Here is a 21,528-nt window from a genome sequence, read left to right on the forward strand (position 1 = left end):
AGTGGGCACATCTTGCCTAACCAGCCACTATTGCTGCTTGTAGGGTCCACACCTGGGTAACACTGTATGACAGTTTCCCCCAGAAGCCCACATAGCATCTTGTGCTTTAAAGACTAGACAGCAGGAGGAAAGCCCCCAGCATAATTCTGATTCGATCTGTGACCTGTGCCAGATCATGTGTGCTTGCCATCCAGATGACTCACCATTTTTTTTAGATTAATTTTCATTTTTAATTTGTATACATGGGGAGTGGTATGTGATATGTAAGTGCAGGTGCCTATGGAGTTGAGAAGGGAGTCTCTGGATCCCCTGGAGCTGGAGTTACAGGATGTTGTGAACCACGTGATGTGACTGCTGGGAGCTAAACTTAGGTCCTCTGGAAGAGCACCACATACTCTTCACCACTGGATCATCTCTGCAGTCCACACTCCATCATTCTCCTAAGGACCTTGCATGAGGATTCCATTGGAACTGGGTTGTTTGTGTCTTAAGATTATTTATATTCACTGGACAGTGATGGAGCACTTGGAAGGCAGAGGCAGGCAGATCTCTATGAGTTCAAGGGCAGCCTGGTCTATAGAGCAAGTTCCAGGACAGCCAGGGCCAAACAGAGAAACTTTGTCTTGAACCAGCCCTCTCAAAAAAAAAAAAAAAAAAAAAAGCTGTATTTACTTATTTTATGGATATTTTGTTTGTTTGTATGTCTACATACCAGAAAAGGACATCAGGATCCCATGGGAGTAGAATTATTGTTTGCTGTGAGCATTTATGTAGATGCTAGGAATTGTGTTTTAATAGAGGATAAAACAAGCAGGGTATCGTTAAACTTTTATCTGTCATAATATATTAGATTTGAACATGGGAAAGTGGATGAGTTAAAGAATAAGAGGCTTCTGAGCTCTCGGCTCTGAGAACTCAGGGTATTAGAAGGTCACTGCCAAGGTCTAAGGTCTTTTCTTTGGTTTTCTTGAGCTGAGACAGACAAGACAGCGGTTGGCCCATCAGTGGCTCCTGGCAACACTGCTCCATCCCCATCCTCTCCCACCTCTCCCACTCCCGATGCCACTGCCTCTTTAGAGATGAACAATCCTCATGCCATCCCACGCCGGCATGCACCAATTGAACAGCTTGCTCGCCAAGGCTCTTTTCGGGGATTTCCTGCTCTTAGCCAGAAGATGTCACCCTTTAAACGCCAGCTGTCTCTACGCATCAATGAGTTGCCTTCCACTATGCAGAGGAAGACTGATTTCCCGATAAAAAATACAGGTAATGTGCTCCAGCCCTGTCAGAAACAACACCGATCCCTCCAAGTCAATCACACCTGTCTCTCTGAAGCTGTCATAGTGTGTGTCATTTCATATGAGAGCAAACTAGGGTCATGAATGATTAATTTTTCTTCCATCAGTAGTAACAGAGCCACAGTGGAGTTTCTAGCCTGAGCCACAAAGGCTGTGGTTTGTCCTGATATAGATGTTCTATCTCTCAGCCAGCCTATTTCCATACATAAAGGGTTCCAAATTTCCATTCTTACTGGGCTCATAGGACCCCAGAGAATTAAATGGGCTTTAGAAACATTTACAGGTTAATAGCACTGTCAAAGGAACAGAAGAAATAGGTAGGTGTTCTTTGTATTTGTGAGAGGGTGGCTTCATGGGGAAGAAACTCTAAATGGCTCTCTTACACAAATCTAAGGTCTATTGTTCATTAGAAGCAGATGGTCACTCATTTATTCATGGCCGCTGTGTGTCTGTGTGTCCTCAGTTCAGCTGAGCCAGCCTGCAAGCTCTATCCTTATCATATGTGCTACAGCTAAAATGTTAGATCTGGTTGGTGCTTTTACTGGCCCTGTTATCCATCCCTCTGAGATGAGTCATGTTATCTCCATAACTGACCAGGAGGAAGCTCTGGCTCAATAGGCACTCCTCCTGACAACACTGAGAGCACAGAGAAACAGACCTGTGGGCAATAGAACTAGACTTAGAGCACTTGGAGTTAGGTGATGCTGCAAGTCTTGAGCTTTCAGCACCCTCAAAACAGAAACTCTAGGTGCTTCAAGACCTCATTGCAGTCTCCCTCTGGGGCAGATGAGGCACAAAATCTTTCTCTTTACACAGATGAGCAAAGGTTCAGTACATGTAAATTGTTGCTCAGTAATGAGGAAATGTTCTCAGAACCCCGTCCTGCCTACACACTTCCTTCTCCCCTTCTCCCTCCAGGATCTCAAATTACTTGAACCTCAAACTTTAGGCCAAAGCAATCTTTCTGCTTGGCTTTCCAGAATTAGAATTTAAAGAGTCTTTAGCATCCTACATTTCAGTCCACTAGAAACTTTAAAGATGAGAGTGCCAGGCAATGGTGGCACAGGACTTTAATCCCAGCACTTGCAAGGCAGGGGCAGGCCAATCTCTTGAGTTCAAGGCCAGCTTGAAATTCAGGGCAAACTCTAGGACACACACATATACACACACAGAGGGGAGGCATGGAGAAAAGAGAAAAGAAAATGAGAATGGTAATGTGCCCTAATTTACTCAGGGAAAAGCTTTTGTATCTAGACTTAACCTTATTTTTCTGAAACAATTGTTTATCAGCTCTAGAACTTGATTGGGTTGTAGCCTCTGGGAACTGGGTGAAAGTCAGATGGGTTGCAGAGATCTTCCAGCTATACAAAAGCTCACATAAAACCACCAAATTCCCAGTGTCTCGAGAAGAAATAGGGATTGCAGAGAAAACAATCTTAGTGCATGAGTTACTGATGTTTTCTACTGTCCTGTCTGAAAGTTGAGGTGTTAATTCATTTACTAAAGCTGATAGTGTAGCCTGACGGTTGAGGAAAGAGTTAAAATGAGAAAGGGCAGCCTACACTGTACTGTCATATTTCAGGACTCCTCCATTTCCTGTCCAGAGCCATTTTCTGTTTGCCTTGCAGTGCCCGAGGTGGAGGGAGAGGCTGAGAGCATCAGCTCCCTGTGCTCCCAGATCACCAGTGCCTTCAGCACACCCTCTGAGGACCCCTTCTCCTCTGCCCCAATGACCAAACCAGTGACATTGGTGGCACCACAGTCTCCTGTGTTACAAGGTTGGTGACCTCTGACCTCAGTTTTTCTCTTTAAAACTAATGCTATTAGCCTGCTTCTCATGCCCTGGAAGTCTGCAGCCTGAGCTTGCCGTTACCCCTCATTTCCCTGTCAGCCACATCACTGGGCTTTTGTTCCCTGTCTAAGCTGTCCACTTTTCATCATTTGGCATAAATACATCTGTCTGTCTGTGAATCCTACAAAGTCTCTGGCCATCCACTGCTATATTTGCCTCTTGACTTAAGGGACAGAACAGCCAGCCAGTTAGCTTTACAGAATCAACAGCTGTCAGGATTGGTTCAGGCTCTGTAATTCTCCATCAAGAACAATTTTGCCCCCTTAGGGAAAATTTAGTGTTCATTGTATAGAGACATTTTTGGGATTATTATAGCATACAAAGTACTGCCAAGCATCCTTCAACATGTAAGACAGCACCTACAACAAACTATTCTCCATCCCCAAATGTCAGTGGTATTAACATCGAGACCAGGGATCACCCACTTCTCTCTACTGAAAGACATTCATAAAGTAGAAGAAGCCTCTCTTCTGGCTCACTGGTTCATTTTGTGGTCTCTAAATTGGCCATTGTGACAATAGAGTTACTTCAGGGTGGAGTTGGTGTCATTCTCCCCAACCCCAATATGCTAAATTAAATTTCTAACTCACAGGTCAGTAAATCAGTGGCTCCTGACAATTGTCCATTCCCATGTCTTTTGAGAACTTTTCAAGTAGAAAGGGCTGCCTGCAGGACAGTGCTGTTACCCCTGGAAGAAGCTGCCCTGCCCCTTTGTTTTGCTTCTAGATCTCAGTCTTTTGACTTAATGCTTATAATCATGTGTCCTCTATATCATCACATAGCTTTTCTTCTCATCTAGCAGACATTTACAGTACTAGATGTATGGAGCACATGACAGTGCCTGCCACAGTGGGAAATGCTCACGCATTGTCTTATTTAATCCTCAAATAGTTCTTTAAGGTAGCCATTCCAAAGAAGAAAAATGAGGCTTGGAGAGTGAGTGAATCGCACAGGCTGTGCGGCTGGAACGTAAACTCGGATCTTCCTGACCTACTTCCACCCCACTGCCATCTGCACTGGGTATAGAACCTGAACAGAGCACAGGCCTTTGTCTTTACAGGACTTCCAGTCTATAGCTGGTGTAGTTTTGTTGTTTCCTAGCCCCAGGTAAACATCGCCAACCCCTGAGTGTGGTTGTGGAGTCCTAAGGAGGCGTCGTCCAGTCTGAGTGTGATGGAGGCTGCGGTACAGACTAGAGTCTGATCCAGGAACAGCGTTAGGAGCTGAGTGAAGGAAGTGAGGAAGGAAAGATCAATACTCTGGATATTAGGACTATTACATGGAGAAAAGACAAAGATAGAAAATTAATTTTGCAGCAAATGACAGATGTATTAAAGTAAATGAAAATGCATACCATGTGATTTTTCACCAGTTGTATAGGCAGACTGTTGACCCCTCATTCATGATCTGTTTCTGAAGTTTCAACTGCCTGTGGTTCACTACTGTCTCAAAACATTAAATAGAAAATTCCAGAAACAAAAACTTCATGCTTTAAATAACTTTATTTTCTGTTCTTAGAGTAATTATTAGCCTCTCAGTGTACCAAACTTACAAATTACACTTTACCCTAGGTTTGAACGTGTAGGTAAAGACACAGTATTATACCGGTGCTATCTGGCTTTCGGCATCTGTAGAACACATTGGGGAACTGATTCTCTAATCCCAGACTTACGGGACTTTTGAGAGAATTAAATTTGGTGTATATAAAATATTGTTAGCTTGGTGCTGAGAACATACTAAGAAATTATTATACTTAACCCATTATTATTGTTGACCTGGTTTGATCTTTTAGAAAAGTATAGAACAAAATGTTTTATCTACTTAATTTTAAGCCAAAGCCTGGTTGCATGAATAGTCACTATCTGTTTGATTTGAAGTTGTATTTATCAGGTTTCATTCTGTCTCTCATATTGTCAAAGAAGAGTCATTGACTTCAGTGTGTGCATCCACTGCAGGATAGCATGCTCATCCCCGCACCAGCTGCTCTGTCCTGTCTGTTCCAATAGCGTACATTGGCCTGACTGACCCATCCATCTCACATAGCTTGGATACCCTGCATGAATTAACTCCATCCATGTTGTCTGCTCCATTATAGCTAATGGCACTGACTCAGCCTTCCATGTGCTTACTGCTAAGCCAGCCAATACTGCTCTAGCACCCGTAACAATGCCTGTTCGTGAAACCAACCCTTGGGCCCATGCCCCTGTTGCTGCTAACAAGGAAATTGCAGCCATACATCCGGGTAAGGTGGCCACAGGTAGTGAAATGGATTCTGGGAGCAAGTTCTAAAAAACGGCCAGTTACCTGAATGAGGACTACTGTGAAAAATATATTCTTTCCTAGACAGAGTGGCTGTGGCAAAAGGCTATAGAACTGGGAGTGAAAGGGTTATGTGGGATTCCTCAGGACTGTGGAACTTAGCTCCCATAGAATTTTAACAAGCCACTGGCTCCTGCCCCACCCCCCAAAAAATCCTTTTCACTGTATTTTAGTAGCACACACAGCTGCCTATAGATGAAGGCACCCTGCAGGACAGGCTCATCAAAAGGGCCACAAAGAACACTTCTGTATTTTTTTGTATTTTTACTAGCTTTTCTGAGATGTTTTGAGACATACTCTCACTATGTAACTCTAGCTGTCCTGGAACTCACTCTGTAGACCAGGATGGTTTGGAGCTCAGAGACCTGCCTGCCTGTGCCTCTGAGTGCTGGGATTAGAGGTATACACCACTACTGCTGGTTTTGGGGTATTTGGGGTGGAGGGGAATAGCTTTTTAATTATTCATGTTTTTGGATTTGAGTTTTTAAGACAGAGCCTTGTTCTGTAGCCTTGAACTCTTGGGCCACCTGCCTCACAGTCCTTGTTCTGGGAACAAGCATGCCCCCCTAACTCTTCCTTTCTCTCTCTTTGGTTCTAGGGACTGAGTGGAGTCAGTCTTCCGGTGCTGCCTCTCCAAGTCTCTTCCAGGCTGGTCACAGACGTACTCCCTCTGAGGCTGACCGTTGGTTAGAAGAAGTGTCAAAGAGTGTGCGGGCCCAGCAGCCGCAGGTCTCAGCCGCCCCTCTGCAGCCAGTTCTCCAGCCTCCTCCACCTGCTGCCATTGGCCCCCCAGCACCTCCTTTCCAAGGACATGCATTCCTCACGTCTCAGCCTGTGCCAGTGGGTGTGGTCCCACCCCTACAACCAGCTTTTGTCCCTACTCAGTCCTACCCTGTGGCCAATGGGATGCCCTATCCAGCCTCTAATGTGCCTGTAGTGGGCATCACCCCATCCCAGATGGTAGCCAATGTGTTTGGCACTGCAGGCCATCCTCAGGCCACTCATGCACATCAGTCACCAAGCCTGGCCAAGCAGCAGACATTCCCTCAATATGAGACAAGTAGTGCTGCTACCACCAGTCCCTTCTTTAAGCCTCCTGCTCAGCACCTCAATGGTTCTGCAGCTTTCAATGGTGTAGACAATGGTGGGATAGCCTCAGGAAACAGGCATGCAGAAGTCCTTCCAGGCACCTGCCCAGTGGATCCTTTCGAAGCTCAGTGGGCCGCACTAGAAAGCAAGTCCAAGCAGCGTACAAATCCCTCTCCTACCAATCCTTTCTCCAGTGACTTACAGAAGACATTTGAAATCGAGCTTTAGGTGGCCTCTGTGACAGGTGTTTTCTGTACTTGGGCAAGGGCAGGGGTGGAGGGCAAAGGAGCAGAGGGGACTTTGCTTTCCAGATCAGCACACTTTTCACTAATCCAGCTGTCCCAAGGAGCAAGTCCAAGCATAGGCCAGCAAGGGGTGATGTCCACAGAAGTGAGGCAAGCCTTCCTGGGGAGGACTGCCCTGCAGCTAGGCTAGAGAAGTCAGGGAAGTGCTGCCTTCTGCCCCTCTCCCCCTAACAAACCTCTGGCAACAGAGAGGCAGAAGATCTGAAGAGGAATCTGTAGTCAAAGCACATTTACTGGAATATAAAACACAACAGGAAGCAAAACAATCTCCCTTTATTTCTCAGGCCAGTCACCCATTCCTCCCAGTACTGGGCTATCTTAGAGCTTGATGGGGAACAGGGTGGCTGGTTGGAGCCAGGCAGGCCATGCTGCTGGGTTCACAGGAGGGCACAGCAGCAGCCACCAATAGAACTGTAGTCTGGGGATAAAGCTGAGCTTCCATTTTGAGTTACAGAATAAATATTATAAATATATATATATATATATATCAAAGCCAAAATCTTTATTTTTATGCACCTAGAATATTTTAAATAGTTCTCAATATTAAAAAGTTATATGAGTTGTAAGTAATCTTGCCAAAAGTGAGCGGGTTAGATGTAAGAAATTGTACATAAGATTGATTTATCATTGATCCTATTGAAGTAAAAAAGAGGAAGCGTTGGAAGTTGTAGGCAGGAGCCCTGGCTTGTGATCATCCACAACTAGTTAACTAACTAGCACATTGCAAAACAATCACACTGATGACCAGTACAGTCACTAGGTAGTAGTTTTAATAAGAGGAACGAGCAGTGTTGTCCTGGTTTTAAACCTATGGTGAAATTCTAATGTCATCATTTTAATGGAATCAATCTACGCTCTAGAGAATGTGTGTTGAATCTTTCATGTATCATTGCAATTTCCTTATGTTAATCCTTTAGCATTACGGTGACAATGACATAATCATATCCAGAAAAGGGAATGCAGGCTATTGTGTTGGTGTGTAATGTCTTAATGGGTTCTGTCCTTGAAGTTTTGTTCCCATAAGTCTTACAGGGATGAGATTCTGGTTTATGTGCTCTGTATGTCTGTGTCCCCTTCTGCCCCACCATGAACAGAACATCCCATGCCAGTTGCAGCTACTTGACCGTGGGTAACAACGTGAAATCCCATCTCATTTTTACTTTTGAACGTTGGCCTTACAATCAAATGTAAGTTATATATACATATATATATATATATTTGTACTGATGAGAATTTATAATCTGCTTTAACAAAAATAAATGTTCATGGTAGAGCTTTTGCCCATGAAGGGCTGTTCTTATTTGCAAATGAGTTTATACTTCTGGTTTTTTTATCTACTCCTCTTTCTACTGCTGATTTCTAGAGATTGCTTGTGATTATAAAGTCTTTTGGGGAGATTAGTATATCCTTAGATTTCATGGGTGTGACTGGGATCTTGATGCTCAGTCTGATCTGCAGCAATGGTATGGACCACACCAGGAAGCCAGAGACTCTTAGCTGCAGCCCACAGGCAGAGTGGAGCTGTACACATCAAGACAAGGTCTCACTATGTAGCCGCTGGCTGCCCTTGAGCTCAGAGACCCATCTACCTCTGTCTTTCAAATGCTGGGATCAAAGGTGTGCATGCACCACCATGCCTGCCAGCACTACTTCTCAGACTTAGCAATAGAGTAGAATCATCCAAGGTATAGCTCCGTGGAACATGTTCCAAGCATGTATGAGATCCCCCAGTGCACACAGAGGCATGTTTACACATCACCTATAATATCTAGCCTACTCACAAGGCCAATTAAGTCAGAATGCCAGTGGGGAGAGGAGAGGTTAACAAGCGGTGCTTTAGACTGAGGAGTTACCTGTGTGCTCTGTGTAGAATGAGGTTCAGCAGTTCATCCCTCACTTCCTAATTTAGCCCCTACTCCCATCTGCAAACAAAAATGTCTGGCACCCACTTTTGAGCAAAATGGCCTAAGACACCGCTCACACATGAAGCTCTGTATTCCAGCCAAATGTCAGAACTTTGGTCCGTATAGCCTGTTACTACACAGTCTACTTCCAGAGGAGTTGGGGAAGTTAAAGTGGGAAGAGCCCCGGAAGCTCATTAAATCCAGGCCTCTTCCTTGAGCATTAAGCAATCAGAGATTTTAAAGATGAAGGATGCCTTCTTGCAGCTCAGACTACTAAAGTCACTGTCCTGATTGTCACATTGCACCCACGTGCTGCTAATGCTGGGTTCTGTGGGTTGTTTACTTTGAGACAGGCTCTCACTCTGGCCCAGGTTGGCTCACACCGGCACTCCTGCTTCAGCCTTGCGAGCACTGAGATTGTAGGCATGCACCACCATTCCCAGACGTTTACAGTTATACTTTTGTGTGTGCAGGTGCACATGCATGTGGCAGTCAGGACAGCTGGCCTGACTCAGTTCTGCCTTCCACCAGGGTGCTTCCAGAGAACACTCCGGCCATCAGGCTTGGCAGTGAGTACCTTCACCACTGAGCCATCTCACCACCCCCAGCTGCTGTTTTCATAGTCTGATTTTTCTCTAGCAACAAATATGTTCCAGAGATTCATGACTCTTTGCTGCTCTGAGCAGGCCAGTGAGGCGTGTACGGGAGTGAACTCCCCAGCCTGCCTCACTGGGATGCCATGCCCCTGCTGTCTTCACACACAGATTATCAGGCTATCTTTCCCATCCCATCCCTGCATCGAGGCCTTCTGAAGCCTCCACCTTGCTGAGTGCTTTCCCGAGCTTTCATTACACTGTGAGCTCCACACAGTGATGGCGGGGGAAGGCCGCTGTGCCTCTGCCTAGGAGGGTGAAAAAGCCTGAGTGACTGCTCACCTCGGACCCACAAGTGGTGGATTCCAGCAGGACTCCTGTGTGAGCAGTCACCACTCCGCTAGCATCACTGTCATCCCACCCAGCCGGCCTCTGTTCAGATTGAGCACCCCTCACCCAAAATCAAACGTGCTTTGAAACCCAGACAGTTTTGAAGGCTGACATGGCATTTGGGTGTTTCAAGCTTCAGGGAATTTCAGAATTTTAGGCTAGGGACGCTCACTCAATTAGTAAAGTCTACAAATACTTAAAAGTGTAAGACATTCCAGTCCAAAGCATTTCAGATCAAAGGTTCTCGTAGCAGCAGAAACTAGAGAGAAGGCGTGAAGGGTTCCCTCCTCACAGCAGCCTGTGGTCCTATCACAGACCCTGCTGAGCACTACAGGGGAGGCCAGCCGGCACTGGCAGCTGCTGGGGCTCAACCCTGGATTTCTGAGAGGGGCAGTATCTGAAAGATGACTCCCTCTGCAAGCCGTGTCTTACCATCCCTTCTCCCCAGCAAACCATCCAGAACTGGGCCACAGCTAGTGGGCCACAGCTCGCCTTCATCCCTGCTGCCAGACAGGCTGGGCATTCGGCTGGAAGCGGGAACAGCTGGCACAGCAGAAGCTGGAGTAATATTCATTGCCACAGAGCTGGGCCTGCAGGATCAATGCACAGTTGGCCAGCTCGGGCTGGTCGATGCAGTCCTTGCCTAGGTCCCTGGACTGTGCGGCTGGAGCTGCAGGAGAACGAGAGAAAGGGCTGAGGCAGCTCTCGCCTCGGCCTCTCACAGGCCCTCCTGTGATCCTTATCTGCAGCCTTAGCCCAGTGCACAGCCTTTCCTGACCCCCACTTACTGATTTGACCATCAAATGGTTCTTCACATTAACTTTCTGTCCTGCTGTCCAGAGCTGAAAAGTCACATGACAGCTCTATGGGCCCAGGTTGGCAGGAAGGCCAGGTAGGGTAAGACCTGGGAGAACTGAGGTCCCTAAGCTACTGCCCTGTCCCTGTGCAGCTGGGTTCCTCCATCCTCTGCAGCTTGCATCTGTCTCCTACATCCCCATCTTTCCTGGTTTCCACCTGAGAAAGTGATGAATCTTCAAAACTCTACACTGAAGGCAGGGCCCATGTTCCACCCTCAACCTCCCTACGAGTGTCTGGTGACTGTCAGAGTTGGATTTCACGGTCTCATCCTGCAGTTACCCCTCTTCTCTCTCCAGGCTCTGTGCAGCTTTGTCCCCAGTGTCCCTGCTGCCAGGCACACAGGGCTAGTATCTCCATTTCCCTATTCCTTCAGAAAGCACGATGAAAAGACCAAATCACCCAAATGGCCTTCAAAAGGTTTGGCACGCTTACCAGCATAACCAGAGGACTGTCTCCCTGCATGTGTGTGGTAGCAAACCCATGTGTGCACACTTTTTTCAAAAAAAGTCAAACTTTGATTTCAACTATCTGCTGTTGCAGCCTCAAGCTGTCACGATAGGTTCTCTAAACAGGGGTTAAGACTATCACTTCCCAGTGAGGTGGAAAGAATAAAAGCATCTGCCTCAAAGGAATGTCTAAGGCCTGTGCTGAGTTAGGCTGTGGAAAACAGCTGGGCTGTAATTTCTGCCTGGGATGCTGAGGCAGACCACAGCTTCAAGGTCAGCCGGGGCAACTCAGTAAGACCCTATTTCAAGCTAAAAAATACTAGAGAGAGAGAGAGAGAGAGAGAGAGAGAGAGAGAGAGAGAGAGAGAGAGAAGGGGAGGGGAGGGGAGGGGAGAAGAGAAGAGAAATGCAAGGATATAAATTTGATAGTAGAATATAGGGTGCTTGTCTATAACACAAAAACCACTTACAACAGCACCCAGGACACGTAATAACCACAGCAAAAACCTGAGTGCTTACTGCTGTCTTTGCCCCACAGGCCTGTTATCCCTCAGAAAATGAGGCAGGCCGAATGGGTAGCAGACCACCTTTGTCCCTACAATATTTCATATTCGGTCAACCCTTAGGCAAAACAAGCCAGGATGAGAAAAACCTAAGCCACCACCCCATGGCAGCTAACTCCGGTGCCACCAATTGGCAGCATGAGATACTCACTGTATGACTCCAAACCAATGAGTGAGAGCATAGATCTGCAGCCTGGTCAGTGGAAGGAATAGACAGGAAGGGAACAGCTGAGGTTCTGGAGAGATGCCTCCAAAATATGGAGAGGTTGGCAACATGAAGCCAGGAACAGTGGCCATGGGTGGGGTCTGGGAGATCAGCTTGGCAACCACATGTCACCAAAAGCCTACTAACAACCTGCTGGCCACCATTGTCAAACACATTTCTGATTATCATCCCTCACTGTAGAAACATCTACAGCAAGTCACAAATGTGAACATCCAGATCCCCTTGACTTGTTTGGGTTTGTGGTAGGTTTTGTTTGCGTGGCTTTTGTTTTAAGTCAGGATAATGTCACTCATACTACCTGTACAAACCAGGTGCTAGGATTCATAGGTGTGTGTCACCACGCTCAGATCCTCAACCTTCATAATGACTTTCTCTTCACCACAGTAAATCTGCATTCTGGTTTTTCTTGCTCTTAGTAGTTTGATTAGTGTATAGATAGATGAGTGGAATTTTCTAGAAGCATCAAAGGTATAAGACCTGCCATCTGGTATTTTCACCAGTGTTGTCACAGGCATACACAGTTACAGCCATGTGAGTCTCAGTATTTACAGAGCAATGGGCTGGGCCCTGGGGTCCCAGGGAGCTCGGGGAGTTCACAGTGGGAAGCCTGAGTGTCAGTCTCACAAAGCAACATTTAACACACACCTTCAACCCCTGGCCAGTTCTCCAGGAAGACAGCCGGGCCTTCCCAGTGGGCCAACTCTCCTTTGGTGGCACAGCATCATTCAAGAACACCAGGCAGTTGGTGCCATTACCGCCAAGCCAAGGACCCTTTCTCCAGGATCTCCTCAAGTTGTGAAAACTGACTGCTTAGCTGGAGACTCTGAGCTGTTTGGTGCTCAGTCTCTGTCTGAAACACTAAGCCCTGTGGAGGGCACTATGAGTGGGCCCATCCTGCCTTGTCACTTAAACGCAGAGCTCCTGCAAGTTTGAACATTAAACAGTCCTGTTTCACCAGTTCTGAGATGGAGCTTAACACAACAGGCATGGTAGCGCCTAGGAAGCAGAGGCAGGGAGATTAAAGTTGAGACCAGTGTTGGCGACATAGCAAGTTCAAGGCCAGCCTGGGCTACATAAGCAAGTAAGTAAAATCAGGAGTGGAAAAAGCCTGGCTTTGATTCCCAGCTGGCCACAAATCTGCTGTGTAACAGTGGGAACACCTGGGAGCTCTCTGGCTGCCTGTTTCGTGGATAAAGGGTGAGGGTGACCGTACCCTGTCCATGCCTAGATAATCAAAAACACACTTTTCCATTCTACAGACATTTTTATATAAATTGTTTTTAATCTTTTATCTTTAAATTACAAACTATATCTTTAAATACAAACTATTTGGAAAGGAGACTGCCAACATTGATCAAAGAATCTGTCCTATTTTCTCTGAGGAATGAGGTCTTCCATTTAACTTGTATTCTACGTGTTTGTCACGGTGCTGGTCTAGAGCCTAGGGCCTTAGGCAGGAGCTCGGCACTGAGCCGCTGCCCAGCCCCATGGCGCCTTCTGTCACCCTGATTAGAGTTGGTAGACTTTAGCCATCCATCCACCGTAAACATTATCGCGGCCAATCTTATTCTTACGAATAAAGCTAAGTAACCTTGAATGACAGAACTCTGAACACTTTGCTACATCTTCACCTTGGCCTTAGATTTTGGGGTAGTCCCAGTAAAGTGGGGCTCTGTGGCCATAATAAACAACCACCCCCGTAACGATGCCAGAAACTGGAACGTGAGCACAGATGAGAACGAGTGTCTTGGGTCACTAAGCCTGTGGCCCTCGGTGCTCAGCTGCCTTCAGGACAGCAAAGCCCACGATGAGCCTTTCTCACCTGGGAGGGCCACCTTCACCTCGGTGCTGCGGCTCACGGCCTGGCTCCCACGGAAGGCACTGCATGTGTAAGAGCCCTCGTCCCTGGGCCCCAAGTTGTGGATCAGCAGTGTGCCATCTGGGGACTGGTGCACACGACGGCCATCAGCCTGTATCGGCAGTCCATTCCTGGAGGGGAGGGAACATTGGGAGAACCATACAGGGCCTGTGAAAACATGCCCTGAGAAGCCTGCGAGATGAGAGAGACATTAGCCAAGGCTATTCCAGAGCTAAACTTTCCCCATGATGGCAGGTAGATGTCACCTCGGGGAAGAGGGAACAGGTGCACTCAATTGGTAAGAGGACATTAGAAGCTAAGTGACACAACATCAAAGCTACCAGTTTGCCTTGGATCCACAAAGGAGCCCACTCCAGCTTGTCACTGACAAATGCCAGGCCCCGTGTCAGGGGAAAGGTAAATGCACCTTCATGGCACAGGAGAGGATGCCAGTGTCCAGGGAGCCTCCCACAAGAAAGACGCAGCTGACCTGAGGAGAGGAGACAGCAGCAGGGCTGGCCAGCAGAAGAGGACAGTAGGGATTTAGGAACTTGAAGACGAGTTGTCACAGCCAGAGCAAAAAGGCAGAGGGAGCCAGTAAGGACTCTGGGGTCCCTGGCCAATGTTTAAACAGGCAGTGGAGTTTGAGTTCCTGGGGCTTGAGTGGAACTGTCCCTGCTGGCTGGGGCGGCCTGGAAGAAGGGCGAGCAGGGAGCAGGTGCTGCTTTGTGCACATGGAGAAGGTGACGGGACACTCAAGTGTAGAGACAGTCGAGGTCAGATGTAGGAGGTGGGGACAGGAAACCAGACACCTTGGTCACTGGGCAATGGTGGTTCTAGGACCGGTCTCCTCTCCCCTAGAGGGCAAATAGACGACCAGGTCTCCACTCTGATGCTCTCCAAGTGGAAAGGAGTGAATAATGAGATGATGTTTTGAATCTGAGATTTGGAGCTGGAAAGTCCAGATCCAGAAGTGTGTCGTTTGCGCCTGTGGAAGGGTACGTCTCCAAAGCCGTCCAGGTAACAGCCCTGAGGACACCAGGCAGCCATGGGAAAGGAGTGTTTTGAGAACAAGCGAGTGGCCAGTAGGATACCACCACAGGTGTGGTAAAGACTGAGACCATCCTGTGGTGGTAGGGGCAAGGGAGATGACTGATGACCTCTCCAGGACAATGTCCCCTGGAGCAGGAGCTAGATGTAGATAAAGCTATGATCGGTAGAGACAGCAAGATGTCCCCACGTGGGGACTCTGTGAGCACTGAAGCCCCTGGCATCAAAGTCACCTAAGAGGCACCTGAACACGAGTCGCCATCATCCCCCACCAATGCATCCCTCCGAGGAATGCTTGCCGTCGGCCACATGTTATTTCTCCCCAGAACATCTTCCCTCTCACTACCTCCCTGGTCTCTTCCCTGACTCTCCCAGATCCAAAGCTTTACTTTCCTTTATACACAGTCAGCACCTGGGGGAAACCTGGGCCAGGGATCACCAGCCCAAGTGACCCCCACATCTCTAGACGGTAACCTACATTCAGATGCAGTTTGGATCAGTTCACTGAAGTCGGGGCGGGAGTGATGGCTTAGCAGTTAAGAACTCATTCTTGCAGAGGACCAAGGCCCAGTTTCCAGCAACTGCATGATAACTCACAACCATCTATAACCCCAGTTCCAGGAGATCTGACCCCCCACCCCTTTCTCCTTCTCACATCCATAGGCACCAGGCATGTATGTTGTATGCATATACATTGCAAGCAAAACATTCATACACTTATGTACGTTTGGGAAAAAAAATCACTAAAGTCTCTAGACCCGCATACAGCCCTGTGGGTCTCAATATGGAGGAAACAGCCATGTCTGGAAATTCTTTTCACTGTCTTAAGCTGGGCAGAGAGAATGCTACTGGCTTTAGCAGGTGATGTTCTAGATACTGCTAACCAGCCTACTATGCAAGGCCTAAAACAGCAAGTTTGCTTGGTTCAATATTTCAGGGATGCTAAGATTAAGAAATCAGTGCTTGGCGTAGTAGCATATACCTTTAATCCCAACACTTGGGAGAAAGAGTCAGGCAGATCTTTGAGCTTGAAGTCAGCCTGGTCTACAGAGTGAGTTCCAGGCCAGCCAGGGCTACATAGTGTGACCTTGTCTTAAAAATTCCAAAAGAAAAAAGACATGAACGGTAGCCCAGCCACGGTCCTCTGAGCTTTGTGGTGTAGGAGAGGCTGCTACAGCCTCCAACCCTGGCCCTAGGCCTCAGCGCATGGTGGCATAGGGGCAGTGGTGACAGTGACATTTCTGACAGTGAGACTGTACTGACGGCCCTGACTGGGATAATGCTTTACCTGGACCACCTAATGTTCACGCTTTCTCCAGCCACCACACAGAGAAGCCTGGCAGTGTCACCCTCTGGCACCGTCACAGCAGGAGGCAGGCCTGTGATTGTCAGCTCCCCTAGGCATGAGAAGACACTGTCAGCGGCTAGCCCCACCCCTCCACCACCTCATACCACTTGACCTTAACGCCCTTTAGCTCCCTCAGGACTTCCTCCTTACTCAGAACTCTGAGCTGGACCCAGCGCTGGTCTCGGTCCTGCCCATTAAAAGCAACACAGGCGTAGAAGCCACCGTCTTCCACAGCCACCCGGCTGATGACCAGAGAGCCGTCAGGCTGCACCTGGTGCCTGGGGACCAAACACAGTCATTTGTCTTTGACCCAAGTAGGGGTTGTGCTGGGATCAGGAGAGGCAGAGTGGGGAGGGGACTGGGCAGGGTCCGACTGTTCAAAAAATGTCTACCCAAAGAGCTTCTGACACCCACACAGTACAGCTGCCTGCACTTTAATAAGTCACCTGATGATACCTGGCTTTTAAACTCAGTAACGTCATTTCACATTTCCCGATTTAAGAACTATTTGGGGCCAGGTGTGGTGGCCTATCGTCCTGGCACCGCTGGCAAAGCAAAGGATTGCCATGAGTTTTTGGTGCCAGCCTGGTATACGTAGTGACTCCCATATGGCCTGAGCTACAGGGTGAACCCTATGTCAGAAAACAAAAAGTGGGGAAAGCCTTTAATCCCGGCACTCGAGAGGCAAAGGCAGGGGAAATCGCTTGAGTTTGAGGCCAGCCTGATCTACAGAGCAAGTTCCAGGTCCGCCATGACGACAGAGAGAAACCCTGTCTCAAAAAATCAAACACATACACAAAGAGGGCTTGCCCTTCCCCCCCCCCCCCCCCCCGCCTTGCTCAAAACCATGAGATTACATTCCTAAAGCTAGCAACTGTGGCTGACCCTTGTTTGCTGCTTAGTGGGTTCTTTTTCCCACTCTTTATCACCTCTGGTTTCATCCTCTTTCACTACATAGGGAAGAGACTATGGAGTGGGAAGAGAGAGCTCCCTGAATCTAATAATCTAATTTCTTTCCTTGTGTTGCTTCTTTGAGCCCGACTACTAACAAACTGCAGCCACACCCCTGAATGACGGACAACAACCCGAATTCTCGGGAAGGCCCTAGCATTTATGCAGCCTCTGAAAAGTTCCCAGAATTCCAAACAGCATACAATTGCAGAAATAATCTGCATCTGGCAAAACCACGCTTCTGGAGCACGAGGCAAAGCATGGTCTGCTGTGGACAGTCCATGCAGCCCTGCATCCCACACCTGGGGTTAAAACAAAAGCACATTCTCAGCGGTACAAGCCCTTACCTGGCCATTTCCTCCTCCTGAGGCTGACTGCTAAGGTCCAGCTATCAAAGTATTGAAGTCTATCAATCAAAAGCCCCCTTTGGCTCACCTAGTTAGCATGCCCAATTAAATACCTCATCCTGACAGGGGGTTTCTTCTTGTACCTTTTTTTAAAAAAAAAAAATTTATTTACTATGTATACATAGTTCTGTCTGCATGTATACCTGTACACCAGAAGGGGGCACCAGATCTCATTACAGTTGGTTGAGAGCCACCATGTGATTGCTGAGAATTGAACTCAGGACCTCTGGAAGAGCAGTCAGTGCTCTTAACCACTGAGCCATCTCTCCAGCCCCTTCTTATGTCTTTATAAACCACATCTTCCTATGGGCCACTCTAACCAGAGACACACTATCTTCTCTATCCAGAAACAGTCCGTTGTCCCACTGTAGGACAAACATCCCGGCCCCTTCCCCATCTCCCTCCTCCTCTATCTCCTGCCTTTGTCTCTTATTTCCTGCCCTTTGTCCCTCAGAGACAAATAAATCTCCTTTGTGCTAAGAACTTGGTTTTAGGAGTCATGATTGGATACTTTTGCTTTCAATCACTCTTACTGTGTAGCCCTGGCTGTTCTGGAACTCCACACGTAGACCAGGCTGGCCTTACCTCACAGAAACTACCTCTGCCTCTAGGGTGCTGAGATTAAAGACTTAGACTTACTGGGTTTTTGCCATGTGCAAATAACCTCAAATCCAGATCCTGTAGTAAACTGTATGCTATTTAGCGTTTTGTATGTAACCTACTGTCAAAGAAGCACATACTTCTGTATAGCTCCCTGCAGTTTCCAGACAGTACACATCAGCAATGGGGACGGCCCAGGGCATGCAGAGCTGTCTCCTCCCTTGGCCGACTTCCTATTTTTGTCAACCATACTTTGGGAATGCCCAGAAGTCCTGTGTTCCAACCCTGTTCCTCCTAGAGTCCTGCTCTGGCCTCCATAGGATGGGTGTGGCTAGCGACAGGACAGGACAGCAGGACGGGATGAATGAACCTGGGAGAAGAGACCAGCTGCCCATCTCTTTGCCACTCGATGGTGGGGACTGGGAAGCCTTCAGCACGGCAGGGAAGCCGGATCCGCTGGCCAGGACTGGCATCTACCACTCCAGGCTGAGTCCGGTCCAGACGTAACCTACAGAACAAATTGTGCAAACACAGCTAAGGACCCTGTCTCCAACTTCTCCCTACAACAGGGTCCTCTGCATGGGTCCCTTTCTCTCTCTGTAGTCAGTCGGCTCCCTAAAATTATCCTCGAGTTCTGTTAGGACACCAACACTGTTGTTAAGAACTGGGGTAAGGTTCTGAAAGGCTCGGGCTGGCTGCCACCTTGGCTGACTAAACACACCCAGGGTGTCTCTGTCTACCTCCTCCTGCTGCATCTGCCACTAAAGGCCAATGTGCTGCCTTCTTTGCCCCACAAGTCCCCTGAGATGGAACCACCCCCTCAAGGCCAGCTCAAGGAGCTAGGCTTTTCTAATTGTCACCTCTCAGAGCCCGGGTCACTGGGTGGCAAAATCCAAGCACAGAACAAACCTTCCCTCATCCTTTATTGAGACCACAAATCAGGAAAGGCTGGGTGAATTGGCACATGCTGCACTGTTACCTGGTGGCAGGCCTAGGGTGTGAGGAAGAGAGAACCCTGTGGCCCCCAGCTTCTGCTCCTGTTCCATGGTTCCGAGGACCATGGCCAGGGTCTGGATTCCTGGTCTCAGGGAAATGCCTTGGCTGGCCCTCAGACAGCACTGCCATGTCATCCCCTGTCATGAGGCCAAAAGAAGCAATGTATGAGGTTTGAGAAGGGAATGAAAGAGGGCCTACAAGACCAGCAAAGACACAGGGAGAAAAGACAATGACAACAGGGTGTAGTTCCTGTCCCAAGAAGAAATGACCCAAGGAGGAACTTGTGCCTTTCTAGGGTGGGTCGGCCCCTGCCCAGCCCCTCCTACCCTTCCTCCCTCCCTCCCTCCCAACTCTGTTTTGTGAGACCCTGGGAGGTGGAATGAATGGGATGGGACAAAAACCTGTGACTTGAAGCTGTATCTTCTGGGTCTCGTGGCCTGGCCTGTGGCTGCCACAGCTATAGATGCCAGCATCCTCTGGCCTCAAGGGGCTGATGATGAGGGAGCCATCTGCCTGTAGTTGGTACCTGAATGGAGGGAGGAGAGACATGATTTCTGGGCTCCTGAAGGCAGTAAGAATCCCCCAGCTCCCATGATACCAGAGAAGACCATCTAGCACACTGAGCTCTCTCACACTCCTGAGAAATGCCAGAAGGGCTTCTCTACAAGAGAGGAGGACATTGCACATACAGGAGATGAAAGGTAGCGATTGCTCACCAGTATCTAACAGTGAACCTCTCACACAGGAGATGGGACCGTGGGTTTACACACACCTGTTAGAGGCGATGGGCCGGCCCTCTTTCTGCCACCCTGCCTGGAATTCCGGGGGGATGTTGCCAGGGCAAAAGAGTTGTACTGCCTGCCCTGGAGCGGCCTGTACCAGGGAGGGTTCCAAGCCTGCCAAGCTGATCCTGGAGAGACAGACGAGAAGTAATGTATCTGCTGCCTCCCAGCTCAGGAGCATGGCCAGGGAAACTCTCCTAGGCATTTGTAGGGCTAGAGTCCCAAGGGAGACTCCAACCTTCCCGACCTCCCGACTCACCCACAGGCACTGCCCCTGAAGCAGACAGCCCAAGCGGGTAGGAGAAAACCAAGAACGGCCGCACCACAGACCCTGTGTGGAGCTGAGCAACACAGAATGGTTGACCCTTGTAGTGTGTGCTTTGGTCCCTTGAGTCTCCTTATATCCCCAAGCCCCTTATTAATACAATGGGACGGGGGATAAATAACCAGCAATGTCAAAACCTAGGATATATCCAGGGAGTGAAACACTATCACCATTTTACACGTGAAGAGACTGAGGCTCGGAGCTAGCTTTTCCAGCTAGACACAGACCTTGGTACGGTGGGTAGATCAGAGAAAGAATCAAGGAGCCAACCCTCGGGATCCCTATCTGTAATGAGATGATGACAAGGCCCACTTGGCTGGACTGTCTAGGGGTCAGAAGAAAGCATGGGGTAGGGCTTGGTCCAGGCCTGGGCATCCTATGCCCTCACCTGGGAAGCAGGCCTCACCTATAGGAGGGACTATGTGTAGGTGGCACTGCTGGCCTAGCATCTCGATCCAGTCCGGGGACTCTGGGCCGGAGCTCCTGACCTCCAGGCCGTCTCTCATGGGCTGGGATGTGGGGCGCCTCCCCTGGCCCAGGCTCCTGTTCTCTCCGCCAAGGGCTTCCAGAAGGTGAGGGAAGTCTTGAGACTGTGGCTCCTGTCCTGTGCCAATCAGGTTCCTGCTGGCCTCCAGGACCACGTTGGCCACCACCCATGTGGACGCGATGTCCAGCGGCTCCTGCCTCAGGACGGTGGGGCCCATGCTGCCCCCGGCAGGTGTTCATGCACTCCTGCTCCGACGCAAAGTTATTGGCATTGCCGTGGCAGCCACCATACCAAAAGCGGTTACACCGGCCCACTGATGGCACGAAGTACCAACGGGCAGCCCAGTCTCCGCACGACCCTTGAGCACTGGGCAGCAGACACCGCACTGGGTAGGCTGTAGATGGAACATGTCACCGGTGAGAACACTACTCTCTTTAACCTTAAGGAGCACACCTGTCCTGCTTTATGGAGCATAGCCCCACTGTTGCCAGGATCCCTGAACTGCCCTAGGAATCCAGGATACTCCCAGGATCTGTCCTAGACTTACTTAGGCTGAGTCACACCAGGCCACATCCATGCCAAATTAGAGTCCCCAGGAAGAAAAGACCAGGGCTCCCTGAGCAAGCTAACGTCCCTTCCAGCCTGGGCCCTGTGGTGTGGTGCACACACAAACCAGCTGGGAGTTTGACTTCACTGTGGCCGTCCCTGAGGGGCTATGAACGTGCCCAGCAGGACAGCCCTGCGGGTCAGCCTAGACAGCCTGCTCCATCTCTTCAGGCTGCCTGTCCGGATCCCCACCCTTCTGCAGAGCCCTGGGCCACCAGTCTGTCAGACTTTAGATGCATGTTCTCATGACAGACCCTGGAAGCACCACCCATCCG

At 48.9% G+C, this 21,528-nt stretch overlaps 2 protein-coding genes across 20 annotated transcripts in view; one reads left to right on the plus strand and one right to left on the minus strand.

Moving 5' to 3' along the window:
- Numb (NUMB endocytic adaptor protein) overlaps positions 1-8,171 on the plus strand; it is a 119,080-nt gene extending 110,909 nt beyond the window's left edge. For 10 of the 14 annotated variants that reach the window (XM_076921724.1, XM_076921721.1, XM_076921731.1 and 7 more), the window contains 4 exons: positions 973-1,266; positions 2,927-3,076; positions 5,246-5,392; positions 6,068-8,171. In XM_076921724.1, coding sequence (XP_076777839.1) covers positions 973-1,266; positions 2,927-3,076; positions 5,246-5,392; positions 6,068-6,786 — 1,310 coding nt within the window. In that variant the 3' untranslated portion in view covers positions 6,787-8,171. The remainder of the gene's footprint in view (positions 1-972; positions 1,267-2,926; positions 3,077-5,245; positions 5,393-6,067) is intronic. The other 4 variants (XM_076921730.1, XM_076921732.1, XM_076921733.1 and 1 more) reach the window with 2 other exon arrangements.
- Positions 7,383-21,528, minus strand: part of Papln (papilin, proteoglycan like sulfated glycoprotein) — a 34,027-nt gene continuing 19,881 nt past the window's right edge. For all 6 annotated transcript variants that reach the window (XM_076921720.1, XM_076921715.1, XM_076921719.1 and 3 more), the window contains 9 exons: positions 20,567-21,041; positions 19,826-19,963; positions 19,455-19,579; positions 19,037-19,190; positions 18,428-18,565; positions 16,250-16,377; positions 16,040-16,148; positions 13,666-13,832; positions 7,383-10,420 (listed from right to left, as the gene is read on the minus strand). In XM_076921720.1, the coding sequence (XP_076777835.1) occupies positions 10,245-10,420; positions 13,666-13,832; positions 16,040-16,148; positions 16,250-16,377; positions 18,428-18,565; positions 19,037-19,190; positions 19,455-19,579; positions 19,826-19,963; positions 20,567-21,041 (1,610 nt within the window). In that variant the 3' untranslated portion in view covers positions 7,383-10,244. The remainder of the gene's footprint in view (positions 10,421-13,665; positions 13,833-16,039; positions 16,149-16,249; positions 16,378-18,427; positions 18,566-19,036; positions 19,191-19,454; positions 19,580-19,825; positions 19,964-20,566; positions 21,042-21,528) is intronic.

Source organism: Arvicanthis niloticus, chromosome 23 (genome assembly GCF_011762505.2).
Source record: "Arvicanthis niloticus isolate mArvNil1 chromosome 23, mArvNil1.pat.X, whole genome shotgun sequence".
Taxonomy (NCBI): domain Eukaryota; kingdom Metazoa; phylum Chordata; class Mammalia; order Rodentia; family Muridae; genus Arvicanthis; species Arvicanthis niloticus.